This window comes from Pholis gunnellus, assembly GCF_910591455.1.
Source record: "Pholis gunnellus genome assembly, chromosome: 14".
NCBI classification, from domain to species: Eukaryota; Metazoa; Chordata; class Actinopteri; order Perciformes; family Pholidae; genus Pholis; species Pholis gunnellus.
In genome coordinates, this window is record NC_136541.1 from 240,164 (window position 1) to 258,667 (window position 18,504).

The 18,504-nt window shown below is 47.4% G+C and overlaps 2 protein-coding genes across 5 annotated transcripts; one reads left to right on the forward strand and one right to left on the reverse strand.

Annotated features, from left to right (window-relative positions):
* Positions 1–374: 374 nt before the first annotated feature.
* ubtfl (upstream binding transcription factor, like) lies at positions 375–10,017 on the reverse strand. Of its 4 annotated transcripts, none has more exons than XM_079172515.1 (20): positions 9,876–10,017; positions 8,471–8,556; positions 8,089–8,264; positions 5,992–6,075; positions 5,744–5,899; positions 5,582–5,646; positions 5,323–5,443; positions 5,067–5,177; positions 4,851–4,978; positions 4,296–4,437; positions 4,167–4,208; positions 3,974–4,078; positions 3,593–3,793; positions 3,105–3,233; positions 2,658–2,737; positions 2,211–2,400; positions 2,038–2,085; positions 1,420–1,557; positions 1,075–1,164; positions 375–798 (listed from the first exon to the last, which is right to left on the reverse strand). In XM_079172515.1, exons 2-20 carry the CDS (start codon positions 8,529–8,531, stop codon positions 739–741), a joined length of 2,127 nt encoding a protein of 708 aa, XP_079028641.1. In that variant the 5' UTR covers positions 8,532–8,556; positions 9,876–10,017; the 3' UTR covers positions 375–738. The 4 variants fall into 4 exon arrangements, with proteins under 4 accessions (XP_079028641.1, XP_079028643.1, XP_079028642.1 ...); XM_079172517.1 differs by having other exon boundaries at positions 376–798; positions 3,593–3,754; XM_079172516.1 differs by having other exon boundaries at positions 376–798; positions 3,123–3,233.
* A 3,733-nt stretch (positions 10,018–13,750) lies between these two features.
* On the forward strand, positions 13,751–18,107 carry tmub1 (transmembrane and ubiquitin-like domain containing 1). Its single transcript, XM_079172896.1, has 4 exons — positions 13,751–13,852; positions 15,509–15,852; positions 15,970–16,133; positions 17,297–18,107. Exons 2-4 carry the CDS (start codon positions 15,553–15,555, stop codon positions 17,646–17,648), a joined length of 816 nt encoding a protein of 271 aa, XP_079029022.1. The 5' UTR covers positions 13,751–13,852; positions 15,509–15,552; the 3' UTR covers positions 17,649–18,107.
* The last annotated feature ends 397 nt before the right edge of the window (positions 18,108–18,504 follow it).

An 18,504-nucleotide genomic window follows, 5' to 3' on the forward strand; every position in this document is an offset into this window, starting at 1 on the left:
CATGCTCCACGTTGTTCTTCTCCACGATGTTTAATTCTGACAGAATGACATTAATGTTTATGAACGTTTGTTTATCTTTGTTTAGGGTGGGCGGGGGGGGGTGTGGGGGGGGTTATAGTGTAACGATGACGATGCATGTGCTGGACTCTGGTTTTCGGGGTGTTTTATAAATCCAGAAGATGAAGGGGGGGGGGTACTGTGGTAACAGGGTGGCGTGCCAAAGGTCTGTGTGGGGGGTCAGAGGTCAGATTATTTATTAGTGTTTGAGGTTAAAGAAGCTTGTTTATATTCTATAAATCTATTCATTCAAATGTCTATAAAACATGTGTCGTGTTTGTTTTAATTCCTCGTGATGATGTCACGGTGTGTTTGGTACACAAAGCCAACAACACAAGTGAGAAAAAGTGCATTTATTTGTTAATAATTTTCTCAGGCAGGCAGCTGATTGGAGGCTGAACACTGGCTCCGCCCCTCAGCGTAACAAACCGGTAGCCAATAGGCTCCGCCCCCCGCCGCAGCTCCAAAAAAACACATAAAAACTAACTCCTCCCGACGGAAACGTCCATCAGATAAAAACCAACAAACACACGGGTAACAAAACACTCCATCAGGCCACGCCCCCTTCAGAGGGGCCAGCGTGACGTCAGCCGTTCTCATTGGTCCGCCCGGATGATTGGCATGTGAGGAGGCGTGGCCTGCACAGCCTGTCCTCTCCAATGAGGGGAAGGGGGGGCGGAGCTAATCTGAGTCCGAGTCACTGGAGTCCTCAGAGGAGCTCTGATCTTCATCGTCCTCGTTCTGAGGAACAACAGACTTATTGGATGGTTGCCATGGTGATTCTGGATAGTCATGTTTACTTTTGACATCAATAATGTATAATATACATTATTAATCATGTATAATATATAATATACATTATTAATCATATTATGATTGTAATGACAATAACTGACAAAATGATTGAAAGTGATCTCTGATTATTGAAATCCAGGAATATGAACCTTAAGATACTAGAACCCTCTGAGATACTAGAACCCAGTAATGAACCCTTAATGAGGGAACGTTTGTTTTCACCTCATCGTCGCTGTCTGTGCTTCCTGACGTCTCATCGTCTTCATCAGAGTCAGAGGAGTCGCTCTTCTCCGTCGAGTCGGACATGTCCTGCTGGAGACAGAAAGGTGCAGCTTTACAGCAGCGTCGTCGTGTAGCAGCGCGGTGTCGCAGCAGTCGCGTAGCGTGTAGTCACGTAGCCATGTAGCGTGTAGTCACGTAGCCATGTAGCGTGTAGTCACGTAGCCATGTAGCGTGTAGTCATGTAGCGTGTAGTCACGTAGTCATGTAGCGTGTAGTCACGTAGCCATGTAGCGTGTAGTCACGTAGCTATGTAGCGTGTAGTCACGTAGCCATGTAGCGTGTTACCTTGGCTCGGTACGCCATGGCCCTCTTGGCGACCCCGACCGTTTGCGTCGTGGCTCTTGCACCGGCAGCCTTCCCCTTCGCCGTCACACGGACTTTAGCTCCTGGACTGTTGCGAACTTTAGCGGTGCTGCGACGCTTCTGATGGAACAAACGGACACAGATGTTCAACCTCTCATTGCTCAACCCCGTGTTGTCCAAAGACCTTAAAGTCACCACGATCATTGTTAGTGAATGACAGACCATAATAACACGTGACCTGTAATCACTTCTGTTTTATGACAAACACAAGTCCATTTGAGTGTTTTTATATAAAAATAGTTAAATAAAAGTCATCAGGATGTACATTAAACTACTAACTCAAACTAGTACGTCTGAGTTATTTCTTATTGATGAATGTATCGATGATATTTATCGATACATTCATTTTGAAGGTAGTTTCGTCACTGGTCATAGTTATAGACGCTTCCTCCACTCACTCTCATCACACAAGATAACTAGCAGACAGCCGTTAGCTAGCTAGCTAGCCTTGGTGAGCAGAAGAAGTGTGTTCATCGTATATAAATGGACCAAAGAGAGAGAGGAGGAGGAGGAGGAGGAGGAGGAGGAGGAGGAACTCACTGAGGAGGAGAACTCTTTGTAGACGGCTCGGTCCTGAGGAGACAGAGACTGCAGAGAAGAAGGAAACATCTGGTTTTATTCTGCTGAGCTGTGATTGGCTCTGACCGTCATTAAGAGAACCAGTCACTGATTGATGTGTACTGGTCACATGTAAACCGTCTCTGTGGCTGTACCTCCACCCAGTCCTCCAGCTCGGCCTTGTACTCCCCCTGCTGCTCCTCCACCATCTTCTTGTACTTGTCCTTCTGACTCTGGGTCAGTTTGTGCCATCTCTTCCCGATCTCCACCATCCGCTCCTTCAGGCTGAAGTGGTTCAGCTCTCCGTTGGTCAGCAGCTCCTGGGAGAACATCTGGTACCCGCTCCTATTGGACGGGAAACGGCAGGGGGCGGGGCTTACTACAAGGCTGCTTTACGTTCAGGTCCATTCACTAACTATTCATCTGCTAATAACACAAAGTTAAACTCATTTATTTATTATTTTTGTCTTCTATGACAGAAACTGAACATCTCAACAAAATAAATGGCAGATAAGTTGGATTTTTCTTGAAATCCCAAAATATGATGTATTGCTGAATTCAAATAAGCTCCCAGCACATTCTGTGTAAGAAGTCAGACTCACACTGGAGGTTTCTTTGGTTCTCCATCAAACTTGGGTTTCCTCTGAGCTGCTGCTGGAGTCCTCGTGTCCAACAGCTCCCTCTGCAGGACAGACAACGTCACAACGTCACAGACACTCAGCCAATCAGACACTCAGCCAATCAGACCCTCAGCCAATCAGACCCTCAGCCAATCAGACCCTCAGCCAATCAGACCCTCAGCCAATCAGACCCTCAGCCAATCAGACCCTCAGCCAATCAGACCCTCAGCCAATCAGACCCTCAGCCAATCAGACACTCAGCCAATCAGACACTCAGCCAATCAGACACTCAGCCAATCAGACACTCAGCCAATCAGACCCTCAGCCAATCAGAGACTAAGTTACTCAGAAGTAACACATGTTTTAAATGTGGCTGCGGCCTCAGCCGGAGGGGGCGGAGTCGGTGTGTTGTGGGCGTGGCTCACTGACCACAGGTTGGTACTGAACCTCGTAACGCTTCTGGTCCTCCGCCGCCTTCTTGATCCAAGGAATCTTCTCCTTCTTCTCCATCGACTTCCAGGCCGCCTCGATTGCAGCCTGAGCCTTCCTGCGGTCGCTCTGCAGAGGAAGTCACATGACCACATTTAAATCCTTCATTACACCTTTATTACACCTTCATTACACCTTCATTACACCTTCATTACACCTTCATTACACCTTCATTACACCTTCATTACACCTTCATTACACCTTCATTACACCTTTATTACACCTTTATTACACCTTCATTACACCTTCATTACACCTTCATTGTGACAAAGACTAACTGTGAAGCAGCTGAATGAACTCGTTTCATAAAGGTTCTGTTTCCTCATGAAAAAATGTAAAGTTCAACAACATCTGATGTTTTCTCAGAAGGGAACTGAACTGATAAATCGGTGTAATCGGAGTACTAACAGTGTAATCAGATTACTCACTCTGTATTTAGCCAGGTAGTCTCCCATCACGCTGTGCTGCCACATCTCTTCGGCTGTTTTCGGCGTCTCGGGAAGCTTCGCCGTCTTCTTCCCGTCCCGTCTGTCTTTCGTCTGTCCGGCAGGCGTCCACGTCTCTGACTCCGCCTCCCGACCCCCCCGCTCCTGGGATGAAAGGAGAGACACCACCTGAGGGCCGAGTTTCTAGGGATCACAGATCAGGATCAGGATCACAAATGTTGCTCTGCTGTTAGCTGCTAACAGCTAACGTTAGCGAGCTCTCCTCCTGCTGAAGCATCAGAGTTCAGTGTTTCATTATCGGGGATCAATACTGGCGAGCATGAATGTGAGTGTTTTAGAGAAGAAGAAGAAGAACGTTCTGACCTTGGCCGGAGACTTGGCTCTGTGTGGGCTGGCGGCCACGCCCCCTCTGGCTCCTCCCAGTTTCTCCTCGCCCATGACTCGGTCTCGCTCCTCGTCCGGAAGACTCTGAAAAACACAAAGTCCAGTTAACGACGAGCTTCAAAGGGTCTGAAACTCTATGAATGAAACCATCTGGTTGTATTTGTTGACGTACCTCCAGAAACCTCTGCAGGTCCACGTCGTACTGCTTCTTCCTCTGAGGAAACACAAACAGGAAGTGAGCGCAGCTCTCACCGGAGGAAAAACAGGAAGTGAGCGCGGACGGCGGCGTGCTGGTACCAACCTGCTCGCAGCGCTTCTGAAACATGTCCTTCTCCTTCTGCGTCATCATCTTCCACTGTTTGCTGCAGAGCACCATGCGCTCCGTGCTGGGCACGTCCTTCATGTTCACCATCAGCTCAGCGCAGTACAGAGAGTACCCGTTACTGTAACACACACACACACACACACACACACACACACACACACACACACACACACACACAGGTTACACATCCCAGACCTGGAGGATCCTCACAGACCACATGCTCCTCAGAGCTCATTCAAATCCACATCGGACTCCTAGTCAGGTTTAAGTCGTCATGGTAACTGCCCCTTCAATAAGCCCCGCCCCTCAAACGCAGACCAACCAATCGCAGCATAGCATCACTGGATTTGTTACTCAGACATATACAGCAGGGGGCGGGGCTTAACCTCCAGAGAGCCTCGTCCACTTTAGATGATGTGGAGCTCTGTGATTGGTTCAAAGGGAAACAATGACACCGTCTGACTGTTGACCCTAAACTAACGATGGAGTAGAGCCTTCACCACAACATCTCAATCTTTACTTCAGACTCACGGTGGTGGTTTTGTTGGCCGTCCATCAAACTTGTCCTTCAGCTGTCTCTCTGCTTTCGTGAGGACGGACCGAACGTGATCATCAGAGGTCACATCTGGATGAGCTTCATGGTATGCTCTCATACTGCCCTACACACACACACACACACACACACGATTATTAGGACCAGACACCAACACTGAACTCGATGAAGAGTGGACCGGTCTGGTCTGGTACCTCATAGTCTTTCTGGAGCTCCAGGGCCTTGCTGATCCACTTGAGTCTCCTCTTGTCAGACAGTTGGGACCATTGTCTCCTCAGAGCTTCCTTTAGCTCCTTCGGACTCACCTACAAACAACAAACAGTTTGTATTCATCTGCTGTGTGTGTGTGTGTGTGTGTGTGTGTGTGTGTGTGTGTGTGTGTGTGTGTGTGTGTGTGTGTGTGTGTGTGTGTGTGTGTGTGTGTGTGTGTGTGTGTGTGTGTGTGTGTACCTCTGGATGCAGCTTCATGTAGGTCTTCTTCTCGTGGTTGTACCACAGCTGTTGAGGCGTTTTAGGTTTCTCCGGCAGGTCAGACTTCTTCCTATCTTCAATCAGCTCTGGATGTTCCTCTCTGCAGGTCAGCTGACGTTAGCTACGTGCTAAATGCTAAACGATAAACACTAACACCAAACGCTAAATACTGTTGACAGTCAGTTCTAAGTGAGTTGAAGTGAGTTTGAAGCTGGTTGACGTTTGTATTTGAACTTACTTGAATCGAGCCATGTTCTTCTCAAACTCTTCTTTCTCCCGTTGGAACTCTGTGATGTACTTTTGCTGCAGTGAAGTAAAGACCAGATTGTATTTATCATTTAAAAACAGGAACACCTTGTTGATCAGGGATCAGCTGACAGGAAGAGAAGGAGGTCCACACCTTCTTCTTGTCGGGCAGCTCCTTGTACTTCTTGGACAGGATCTTGGTCAGGTCCAGGTTGCTCATCTCCGGGTGGATTTTGGCGTATTTGGCTCGTTTCTCCATGAAGAAGCGGAAGTACGGAGTCAGAGGTTTTTTGGGGAAATCTGGATGAGTCTGTTTGAACATGAGGTTGAAGGTCAGACGAACTTGTTCTTGAATGTTGAATGTTCAACACTCAGTGTTCTCATCAGAAGAGTCGGACTCACCTTCAGTTTCTTTCCTTTGTACGGATTCTTTACGAACTCCATGGCGTCTACGATGAGCTCTGTCATCGTTCTGTACTTACGAACCTGAAACACAAAGACATGACGACTTCCTGCGGTCATTAAATACATCACACTATGACATGTGCCTTGCTAATAGGCTGGAAACGTTCTAACCTCAGAGGAACCTCAACGTTCTAACCTTGGAGGAACCTTAACTTTCTAACCTCGGAGGAACCTTAATGTTCTAACCTCAGAGGAACCTTAACTTTCTTACCTCAGAGGAACCTTAATGTTCTAACCTCGGAGGAACCTTAACTTTCTGACCTCAGAGGAACCCTAACGTTCTAACCTCAGAGGAAACTTAACGTTCTGACCTCAGAGGAACCTTAACGTTCTGACCTCAGAGGAACCCTAACGTTCTAACCTCAGAGGAACCTTAATGTTCTAACCTCGGAGGAACCTTAACTTTCTGACCTCAGAGGAACCCTAACGTTCTAACCTCAGAGGAAACTTAACGTTCTAACCTCAGAGGAACCTTAACGTTCTGACCTCAGAGGAACCCTAACGTTCTTACCTCAGAGGAACCTTAACTTTCTGACCTCAGAGGAACCTTAACTTTCTTACCTCAGAGGAACCTTAACTTTCTAACCTCAGAGGAACCTTAACTTTCTAACCTCAGAGGAACCTTAACTTTCTAACCTCAGAGGAACCTTAACATTCTAACCTCAGAGGAACCTTACTTTCTTACCTCAGAGGAACCTTAACGTTCTAACCTCAGAGGAACCTTAACTTTCTTACCTCGGAGGAACCTTAACTTTCTTACCTCAGAGGAACCTTAACTTTCTAACCTCGGAGGAACCTTAACTTTCTTACCTCAGAGGAACCTTAACTTTCTTACCTCGGAGGAACCTTAACTTTCTTACCTCAGAGGAACCTTACTTTCTTACCTCAGAGGAACCTTAACGTTCTAACCTCAGAGGAACCTTAACTTTCTTACCTCGGAGGAACCTTAACTTTCTTACCTCAGAGGAACCTTAACTTTCTAACCTCGGAGGAACCTTAACTTTCTTACCTCAGAGGAACCTTAACTTTCTAACCTCGGAGGAACCTTAACTTTCTTACCTCGGAGGAACCTTAACTTTCTTACCTCAGAGGAACCTTAACTTTCTAACCTCGGAGGAACCTTAACTTTCTTACCTCAGAGGAACCTTAACTTTCTTACCTCAGAGGAACCTTAACTTTCTAACCTCGGAGGAACCTTAACGTTCTTACCTCAGAGGAACCTTAACTTTCTTACCTCGGAGGAACCTTAACTTTCTAACCTTGGAGGAACCTTAACGTTCTTACCTCGGAGGAACCTTAACTTTCTTACCTCAGAGGAACCTTAACTTTCTGACCTCAGAGGAACCTTAACTTTCTAACCTCGGAGGAACCTTAACTTTCTTACCTCGGAGGAATCTTAACTTTCTTACCTCGGAGGAACCTTAACTTTCTTACCTCGGAGGAACCTTAACTTTCTTACCTCGGAGGAACCTTAACTTTCTTACCTCGGAGGAAACTTAACTTTCTAACCTCGGAGGAACCTTAACTTTCTTACCTCGGAGGAATCTTAACTTTCTTACCTCGGAGGAACCTTAACTTTCTTACCTCGGAGGAAACTTAACTTTCTAACCTCGGAGGAAACTTAACTTTCTTACCTCAGAGGAACCTTAACTTTCTAACCTCGGAGGAACCTTAACTTTCTTACCTCGGAGGAACCTTAACTTTCTTACCTCGGAGGAACCTTAACTTTCTTACCTCGGAGGAAACTTAACTTTCTAACCTCGGAGGAAACTTAACTTTCTTACCTCAGAGGAACCTTAACTTTCTAACCTCAGAGGAACCTTAACTTTCTTACCTCGGAGGAAACTTAACTTTCTTACCTCAGAGGAACCTTAACTTTCTTACCTCGGAGGAACCTTAACTTTCTTACCTCAGAGGAACCTTAACTTTCTTACCTCAGAGGAACCTTAACTTTCTTACCTCGGAGGAAACTTAACGTTCTAACCTCAGAGGAACCACAACTTTCTAACCTCGGAGGAACCTTAACTTTCTTACCTCAGAGGAAACTTTCTGCCATTTCTGGCGGCACATTTCTCCGGTGAATCTGCCGAAACCAACTTTGTCCCAGTCGAAGTGCGACTCTGTGGTTTTATACTTCATGCTGTCTGTGTCCGGCACCTGAGAGCGGATCTTCTCCAGCAGAGTTAGACAGTCCTCTTTTGTCCAGTCATCTGCGCACGCACGCACGCACACACACACACACACACACACACACACACACACACACACACACACACACACACACACACACACACACACACACACACACACACACACACACACACACACACACACACACACACACACACACACACACACACACACAGGTCAGCTGTGACCTCAGGTGTTGATGATGTCACAGCAGGTCAAAGGTTACCTGGTTCATTTTTTATCCTGGAGCTCTGAGCCGCCGAGACGCTGCTGCTGCCGTTCATCATGCAGCGACGACGGAGAGCAGTCCGTCTACACACACACACACACACACACACACACACACACACACACACACACAATGATTAGTTATCATCAGCGGTTGTCATGGAGCTCATCATCAGTGGAACATGAGTTGTTAAAGACACTTCGTGACGTCACTATATTATTATGTTTTATTATAATAATAATAATAATAATAAGACGACATTATTAACACTCTGATAACCGTCGTCTCTGCCCTCAGCGCTCCGGAGCCTGACTGACCGGCCGAGAGGACCTCTCCCCGGCTGTGGTGCGTCACCGCGGCCCGCCGACAAGGTCAAACTTTGGGGCGACAGGTTCAGATTCCAGCCTCTGTTCCCGCTGGAGGACGATATATATAATATATAATATATAATATATAATATATAATATATAATATATAATATATAATGTATAATGTATAATGAAGGGCTCCACAGCGTCAGCAGGTCGGAGGGCAGCTTGAGTTAAACTCCATTTAAAAATCTGTCAATTTAAATCAAAAAGCGCTTAAATACAAACCCACGGCTCGCGGGAGACACGTTCCCGGACTGTCACGAGCAACTCTCCGATTCGGCTGGACTGAAAGAACAACGCAGCTCTTCTGTTACCGTCACAATCAGTTTAAAAACGGTCCGATTCTAAACGTGCTTCACCCAAAATAAAGCACGGAGGGCGGTAGAGAGCCGGTGTTCGACTCCGCTCAAGTTTGTTATAAATGAACTGTTTACGGGCCGAAATCAGACAAAACCCCTTAGTGACAATCTGACATTATGCTCCATCAGATAAACGCCCCTCTCCGTGTTTAGTTCCGTGTTTTCGAGACGTTTTGTGGAGCGGAGACGTGGAGTGAACCCAGCGGGCCGTCAGGCTCCAGCTGCCCGGTAATGGCGTCCGTCCTCCGGCAGGAGTCTCCACGCAGCTTCCGCTGGCACGCAAACAGCTCCTCGAGACGAGCTGGCGTGAAACCATTTCAGGAAAAAATGTGGAAAAACTGCGATGATTTTAAAACGAATAAAATAAAATAAAAACAGAATTCATCGAAAAGCTTATTTTTTAAAACTAAACATTTGACACGTGCAGCAAAAAAAATAATTTATAAAAAAATAAAATCTGCTTTAAATGATTTAATCCTTCGACATCCGCGTGTCCGGGTGTTAGATTGTGGGATTAAAACGTGGAAACGTTCGTGTGGTTCTGGACCGAAGGAGAAGCAGCTGCTGCCCCACAAACCTTCACTGACGAGCCGCCATGAATGTTCTGCTGACTCGGGGACAAGCGAGCAGAAAACACCTTAAATCTGTCTAAAATCACCACCGACGACTCACCTTCAGGTAGAGACAGAGACCCGGGTAAACACCGCGCACCGCTGGGCTACCGCGGGTTATTTCGGGGCTCTCGAAGTGTGTGTTTTTCGGCCGTAAACCCCGGGGAGTCCGCTCGAAACGAATCCGACAAAAGGAGCGTCTAGTCCGGTATGAAACTCCGCCCCGCGCCGCAGGGGGAGGACCTCCGGGAGAAAACATGAGGAGACAAAGGCGGAGGATGAAACCAGAGATATCTCACAGATATAGTTATTATTTCATTCTATGTATGCATACATACAGTTACTATGTAAAAAAAAACAACTGCGACAGCGTCTTTCTACGGAAACCTACCCGCCAGACTGTCACCTGGTCCGGGTCCAGATGCTGGAGACCGACGGTGAGACAGAGGACCGGCGGCTGGAGGCTGTCTCACGGCTCCGAGAGGAGGAACCAGAGACACCGCGGAGAGGCATCAGGGCGGGCGGCTGTCAGGTCTCCTCACCCGGCCTGTGGAGGAGTTTATCATCAGCGGCTCGGAGCCGGCAGAGGGGGACCAGCAGCCCGCATCCACATGACATCCTGCCCGCTGACAACACACCTATTACCGGTCTGATGAGACCGAGTCCCCGGTCTGATGTGACCGAGTCCCCGGTCTGATGAGACCGAGTCCCCGGTCCTCTCTCTCTCCTCCACACTGTGAGCTGTGAAGTTAATCACTGATCAATCAATACATCCAGCTGTTTGATACACCTGTCCTCCTCTGAGACCCAGGTGAGAGAGAGAGAGAGAGAGAGAGAGAGAGAGAGAGACAGAGAGAGAGAGAGAGAGAGAGAGAGAGAGAGAGAGAGAGAGAGAGAGAGAGAGAGACAGAGAGAGAGAGAGAGAGAGAGAGAGAGAGAGAGAGAGAGAGAGACAGAGAGAGAGAGAGAGAGAGAGAGAGAGAGAGAGAGAGAGACAGAGAGAGAGACAGAGAGAGAGAGAGAGAGAGACAGAGAGAGAGAGAGAGAGAGAGATTTTTAGAAACCTTTATTTTCTTAAAACATGAAAGAACGAAAAAATCGTTGTCATGGCATTAAATTAGAAACAAATCAACAAAACAAACCAAAAAACAGTGAGAACAGTGAGAACAATAAGAACAGTGAGAACAATGAGAACAGTGAGAACAATAAGAATAGTGAGAACAATAAGAACAGTGAGAACAGTGAGAACAATAAGAACAGTGAGAACAGTGAGAAGAGTGAGAACAATAAGAACAGTGAGAACAGTGAGAACAATAAGAACAGTGAGAACAATAAGAACAGTGAGAACAGTGAGAACAATGAGAACAATGAGAACAGTGAGAACAATAAGAACAGTGAGAACAGTGAGAACAATAAGAACAGTGAGAACAATGAGAACAGTGAGAACAATGAGAACAGTGAGAACAATGAGAACAGTGAGAACAGCGAGAACAATGAGAACAATAAGAACAGTGAGAACAGTGAGAACAATAAGAACAATGAGAACAGTGAGAACAGTGAGAACAATAAGAACAATGAGAACAGTGAGAACAATGAGAACAGTGAGAACAATGAGAACAATGAGAACAGTGAGAACAGTGAGAACAATAAGAACAATGAGAACAGTGAGAACAATGAGAACAGTGAGAACAATAAGAACAATGAGAACAGTGAGAACAGTGAGAACAATAAGAACAATGAGAACAGTGAGAACAATGAGAACAGTGAGAACAATGAGAACAATGAGAACAGTGAGAACAGTGAGAACAATAAGAACAATGAGAACAGTGAGAACAATGAGAACAATGAGAACAGTGAGAACAATGAGAACAATGAGAACAGTGAGAACAGTGAGAACAGTGAGAACAATGAGAACAATGAGAACAGTGAGAACAGTGAGAACAATAAGAACAATGAGAACAGTGAGAACAATGAGAACAGTGAGAACAATGAGAACAATGAGAACAGTGAGAACAATGAGAACAGTGAGAACAGTTCCTCCTCACATTGTTTGAAGCAGCGTTGGATGTTAGTTCGTCTCCAGACATTGTGCTTCATGGTTCTCAGTGAATGTTGTTCAGGTTCAGGTTCTCAGCCTGTCCCTGTGTGGAGGGCCACGAGTTTAGACTGCTTCACTGAGTGATGGTCCTGAGACCCCGTTCAGCTCTGGAGTGAATCCTGGATCTGGACATGGATCTGTGGAGTCAGGAGCTCCTCCTCCTCCGTCGTACTCCTGCAGCATCTCCACCTCGTCCTCCGTCCACCTGCTCAGGATCCTCCTGCTCTGCCGGATGGAATCCAGCCCGAGTAGAGAAGCCACTGCAGGTCTGTCAGTCCAGGACCAGCTACACCCACCAGTGTCCTCAGGGTGGTGGTCCCAGAGGAGCACAGCATGCTGCTGAGACCTGGAGTGGTGCTGGATGTCCATGCTGGCTCCGTCCGGTCTCTTTACCTTTAAAACGGTGAAATAAATAAAAACAACAAACACAAACTTGTCTCAGACTGTGAGATCTTCTCACTCAGCTCATCTTTGTTCAGCTCTTTATCTGCTGAACTATGTTCTTCAGTCTGTAGACCTCCTGCTCTGTGAGAGCTCCTCTGTCTTTACTGCTCATGTGTGATCTCACAGAGCTGGAGAGCTTCTCTTTGTCAGAGATGTAGTCCTCCACTTTAGCTCCTCTTACATGTTTGCTTCTCAGCAGATAATCCTTCATCTCCTCCTCACTGCAGCCTTCAGAGCTCCTGCTGGCCCTGCAGATCCTCCTCCAGACCGGACTCACACTCAGCTGCTCCTCTACTTCCCCTGTCTCCTCTTCAGCTGAGGGTCTTTGAGCTGCTCCTCGTCTCCCTCCATGTCCACCTGTCTCCACCTGTCCTCCAGTACTCCTCCTCCCCTCCTGGACCCAGCTGTTCCCTCTGCCCTCCTCAGTACCTTTCTGGTTCTGGTTCTGGTCTTTATGAGACCCGTTTTTCTCAGGACAAGCTCTACTCTGATGTCCTTCTTTTCCACAACTGAAGCATTTAAAATCATCAGTCTTTGCAAAGAGGACAAAGTCAAAGTCCTCTCCTGTGAGTTTGAACACGAGGATCCTGGTTCCTGTTGTTCAGGATCAGGTCTCCTGTGAGACAGACCGTGTCTGGACAGCTCTGTGGTTCATGCCTCATCTCTGATGAACGGTGGGACGTTCACGTCATCAGGAGTAATCTCCTCGTGCAAAGATCCGGAACATTATAATAATATCTCACTCGTGCTATTTGGAGCCATAAACACACGTGGACAGAATAGTTGTTCCCTTCAGTTAAAGAGAGAAATAATAATAAATACAAACTACTGAAAATGAACTCATGAAAATCAGACGTTGCTGTTGAATTGTGGTTCAACAATCATTTAAAAAACAAACTAATGAAAACAAACTGGACTAAGCTGCTGGCACCTTAACTTCATATTGAGTTGCACCCTGTTGAGAACATCACGTGACGTCCAGCGGTCAGGAGGCTTCTGCAGCTTCAGCAGGTCTCAGGTCTGAAGGCTCCTCCAGACCTCCACACATGCTGAGGAGGATTCAGATCAGGGCTCATAGAGGCCACTTCACAATAGTGCGATGTTTTGCTCTGATTCATTCGTGGGTGTTCTTAGCTGTTTGGGTGGTTCTCCTGTTGGAGGTCCAGCTCTCTGACACTGAGCAGCACATTTCTCTCCAGAATGCCTCGATAGTCTTGAGAAGACGCCCTGTGACAGCTGCAGCAAAGCAGCCCCAGAACATCACCGAGCCTCCTCCATGTATCACCTCTCTCTCTCTCTCTCTCTCTCTCTATCATCCATCCATCTATTTCTGAGGTTCAGTTCCTCTGATGACCAGCAGGCTGCAGCAGCACTTCATCGCTGCCTCAAAACCACAGAAGAAGACGCGGCAGCAGCCGGAAGTGTGTGGACGGACCGAATGAGCCTGATTAGCCTGCAGGCTAACTCTCAGTGATGTGAGGTTTATAAACTGAACAGTAAGTTTGTGTTTCATCTTATTCATCCGTAGCTTCTTTAATTAGCTCATAACGGACGCTGAGAGCTGTTAGCATGTAGCATAGCATGTAGCATAGCCCACTTCCTGTCCGGCTGTTAGCGGTTAGCTCAGACTTGTAGCATTGATCTGAATCAATAATAACCAGCTGATCACGTGACCTGCAGGTAACTCACACCTGAGTCCGTTATATTAGTACAACAAGCAGCGGTAGTAGAAGTACTCACATCCTGTACTGCAGTAAAAGTACTACTACCACACTACAAATACTGTGGTACAAGTACTGTTAAAAGTACTGCATTCAAAAAGTTACTGAAGTATAAGTATGTAAGTACAACCAGCAGAATGTACTTAACGTAGAGTACTCACTCTGGAGTTACATTATTATGTACTATGTATGTATTATGTAGTATAGTACACACTAACAGTACGGCGTGTAGTGCACACTGACTGTAGGGCGTGTAGTGCACACTAACTGTAGGGCGTGTAGTGCACACTAACTGTACGGCGTGTAGTGCACACTAACTGTACGGCGTGTAGTGCACACTAACTGTACGGCGTGTAGTGCACACTAACTGTAGGGCGTGTAAGGCACACTAACTGTACGGCGTGTAGTGCACACTAACTGTACGGCGTGTAGTGCACACTAACTGTACGGCGTGTAGTGCACACTGACTGTACGGCGTGTAGTGCACACTAACTGTACGGCGTGTAGTGCACACTAACTGTACGGCGTGTAGTGCACACTAACTGTACGGCGTGTAGTGCACACTGACTGTACGGCGTGTAGTGCACACTGACTGTACGGCGTGTAGTGCACACTAACTGTAGGGCGTGTAAGGCACACTAACTGTACGGCGTGTAGTGCACACTAACTGTACGGCGTGTAGTGCACACTAACTGTACGGCGTGTAGTGCACACTGACTGTACGGCGTGTAGTGCACACTAACTGTAGGGCGTGTAATGCACACTAACTGTACGGCGTGTAGTGCACACTGACTGTACGGCATGTAGTGCACACTAACTGTACGGCGTGTAGTGCACACTGACTGTAGGGCGTGTAGTGCACACTAACTGTAGGGCGTGTAAGGCACACTAACTGTACGGCGTGTAGTGCACACTAACTGTACGGCGTGTAGTGCACACTAACTGTACGGCGTGTAGTGCACACTGACTGTACGGCGTGTAGTGCACACTAACTGTAGGGCGTGTAATGCACACTAACTGTACGGCGTGTAGTGCACACTGACTGTACGGCATGTAGTGCACACTAACTCTACGGCGTGTAGTGCACACTAACTGTAGGGCGTGTAATGCACACTAACTGTACGGCGTGTAGTGCACACTGACTGTACGGCATGTAGTGCACACTAACTGTACGGCGTGTAGTGCACACTGACTGTAGGGCGTGTAGTGCACACTAACTGTAGGGCGTGTAGTGCACACTAACTGTAGGGCGTGTAGTGGACACTGACTGTACGGCGTGTAGTGCACACTAACTGTAGGGCGTGTAGGGCACACTGACTGTACGGCGTGTAGGGCACACTGACTGTACGGCGTGTAGTGCACACTAACAGTACGGCGTGTAGTAAAACCTTCAGTGTATTGTTGTTGCTAAGCCCCGCCCCCTTTGTGCAGGTGTGTGACCTGTGTTGACCTCAGCGGGCATTGCGGGGGGGGCGATGGCTCTGATTGAAGGAGTAGGAGACGAGGTGACCTTGCTATTCGGCTCTCTGCTGGTCCTCCTGGTGTTGCTGCTCGCCTGGATCTCCACCCGCACCTCTGAGCCCCCAGAACACCTGTTCACCTCCACCATAGGCCCCGTCCCCTCACTGGGGACCAGCCCCGTCCACCAGGACAGCGCCCCCTCTTCATCCTCCTCCTCACCCCCCAGCCCTGTGAGTGACAGCTCTCTGACAGAAGCTCTGCCCACCAACACCTCCACCCAGGAGGAGAAGGGAGCAGGGAGGCGGCAGAGGGGGGAGGAAGGAGGAGGAGATGGAGATGGAGGAGGAGGAGGAGGAGGAGATGGAGGAGGAGGAGGAGGAGGAGGAGGAGGAGGAGGAGGAGGAGGAGGAGGAGGAGGAGGAGGAGGAGGAGGAGGAGAAGAAGAAGAAGATGGTATCAGGAACAGAGAAGGAGGAGGAGGAGAAGAAGAGTCTTCATCCTCTCAGAGGAACATGGTGGTCAGACTGAAGTTTCTGAACGACACAGAGAGAACAGCTCAGGTCAAACCACAGGACACCATCGGATACATCAAACGGTAACAAAGTACTACATCACTACTGTACCTCTACTACATCACTACTACATCACTACTGTACCACGACTACATCACTACTGTACCACTACTACATCACTACTGTACCACTACTACATCACTACTACATCACTACTGTACCTCTACTACATCACTACTGTACCACTACTACATCACTACTGTACCACTACTACATCACTACTACATCACTACTGTACCTCTACTACATCACTACTGTACCACTACTACATCACTACTACATCACTACTGTACCACGACTACATCACTACTGTACCACGACTACATCACTACTGTATCACTACTACATCACTACTACATCACTACTGTACCACTACTACATCACTACTACATCACTACTGTACCTCTACTACATCACTACTGTACCACGACTACATCACTACTGTACCACTACTACATCACTACTACATCACTACTGTACCACTACTACATCACTACTGTACCACTACTACATCACTACTGTACCACTACTACATCACTACTACATCACTACTGTACCACTACTACATCACTACTACATCACTACTACATCACTACTGTACCACGACTACATCACTACTGTACCACTACTACATCACTACTGTACCACTACTACATCACTACTGTACCACTACTACATCACTACTACATCACTACTGTACCTCTACTACATCACTACTGTACCACTACTACATCACTACTGTACCACTACTACATCACTACTACATCACTACTGTACCTCTACTACATCACTACTGTACCACTACTACATCACTACTACATCACTACTGTACCACGACTACATCACTACTGTACCACTACTACATCACTACTACATCACTACTGTACCACTACTACATCACTACTACATCACTACTACATCACTACTGTACCACTACTACATCACTACTACATCACTACTACATCACTACTGTACCACTACTACATCACTACTGTACCACTACTACATCACTACTACATCACTACTGTACCACTACTACATCACTACTACATCACTACTGTACCACTACTACATCACTACTACATCACTACTGTACCACTACTACATCACTACTGTACCACTACTACATCACTACTGTAGGGGAGTGCTGGTGCTGGTTTTAACCTGTTGACCTCTCCCCTTTCAGGACCTACTTTGCGGGTCAGGAGCAGCAGGTGCGGTTGATCTATCAGGGTCAGCTGCTGCAGGACGACGCTCAGACTCTGGCCTCCCTGAACTTGGTTCATAACTGTGTCCTGCACTGTCACATCTCACCGCACGCTGGTCGGGGGGGTGCGGGGGGGCCTCGGCCCGTGGACCAGGTGCAGGTGGCTCTGAATGTGGGCAGCCTGATGGTCCCCCTGCTGGTCCTCATGCTGTCGGTGCTCTGGTATTGTCAGATCCAGTACAGGCAGTTCTTCACCGCCCCGGCCACCGCCTCGCTGGTCGGCGTCACCATCTTCCTCAGCCTGGTGGCCTTCGGAGTCTACCGCCGCTAGCTGCTCTCCGATTGGCCGCCGCCTCTGCCTGTGTGGTGATGTCAGCAGCCGGGGCGGACCTCTGACCTCAGAGCCGGCCGAGACTTAAAACAGACGCTGATAGTTAATTATTATTATTTGTTTCTGTTGCCATGGAGACGGCGAGTGTTATGAGGACTTTAATTTTAATTAGTTAGTTTTTTAGATCACGTTTCTCTCTCGGTTTCTCATCATCGTGCCTCTTTTACTTTCTGGTTTGTCTGGTCCTGAAGGTGTCGGACCAGTACCAGACTGTAGACCGGACCAGTACCAGACTGTAGACCGGACCAGTACCAGACTGTAGACCGGACCAGTACCAGACTGTAGACCGGACCAGTACCAGACTGTAGAGCGGACCCGTCTGCCTGCTGGATGGAAAGTCTTTTGTGTCAATTACAGCTTTTGAAGAAAGAAAGAAATTCTATTAAATCATTTATTTATCTTGTTGTGGTTCTTTGTGTCTCTGGGATCTAAGTGAAGAGTGATTACAGTCCGGAGCATAGACAGAGGTTGAACATCTGGACTGAGACTGCACTCACTACAAAACACACTTAGTTCATGTTCACGACAAAACTCAGAGGATCCGCATCAGATACACTTTAATCATCACATGAAGCAGTGAAATGATACATGTGATGTTCCAGGAGTCTTCTGATCAGCTGATCAACTCTGCAACACAGAAACAACAACATGATCGTCATGAGCCAACGGAACCAAAACTACAAACTAGGACCATAATGACATGTACGCAACAATAACTCCTGATGTTTAGACGTGTTGCTGCTGTAACGCTTTGTGTATTCGTGCCGAATGGTTCTCGATGTAGCGCCGTTAACAG

Bases quoted from the DNA above. Each gene is read 5' to 3' on its own strand.
- ubtfl (XM_079172515.1), bottom strand. From the start codon at position 8,531: ATGATGAACGGCAGCAGCAGCGTCTCGGCGGCTCAGAGCTCCAGGATA. The intron at 3,794-3,973 runs GTCAGAACGTTC...TGTGATCCCTAG, and splicing joins GAGCCAAGTCTCCGGCCAAG to AAACTCGGCCCTCAGGTGGT. The intron at 1,558-2,037 runs GTGAGTTCCTCC...TTGTTCCATCAG, and splicing joins ACAAAGAGTTCTCCTCCTCA to AAGCGTCGCAGCACCGCTAA.
- tmub1 (XM_079172896.1), top strand. From the start codon at position 15,553: ATGGCTCTGATTGAAGGAGTAGGAGACGAGGTGACCTTGCTATTCGGC. The intron at 15,853-15,969 runs GAGGAAGGAGGA...GGAGGAGGAGGA, and splicing joins CAGGGAGGCGGCAGAGGGGG to GGAGGAGAAGAAGAAGAAGA. The intron at 16,134-17,296 runs GTAACAAAGTAC...CTCCCCTTTCAG, and splicing joins ACCATCGGATACATCAAACG to GACCTACTTTGCGGGTCAGG.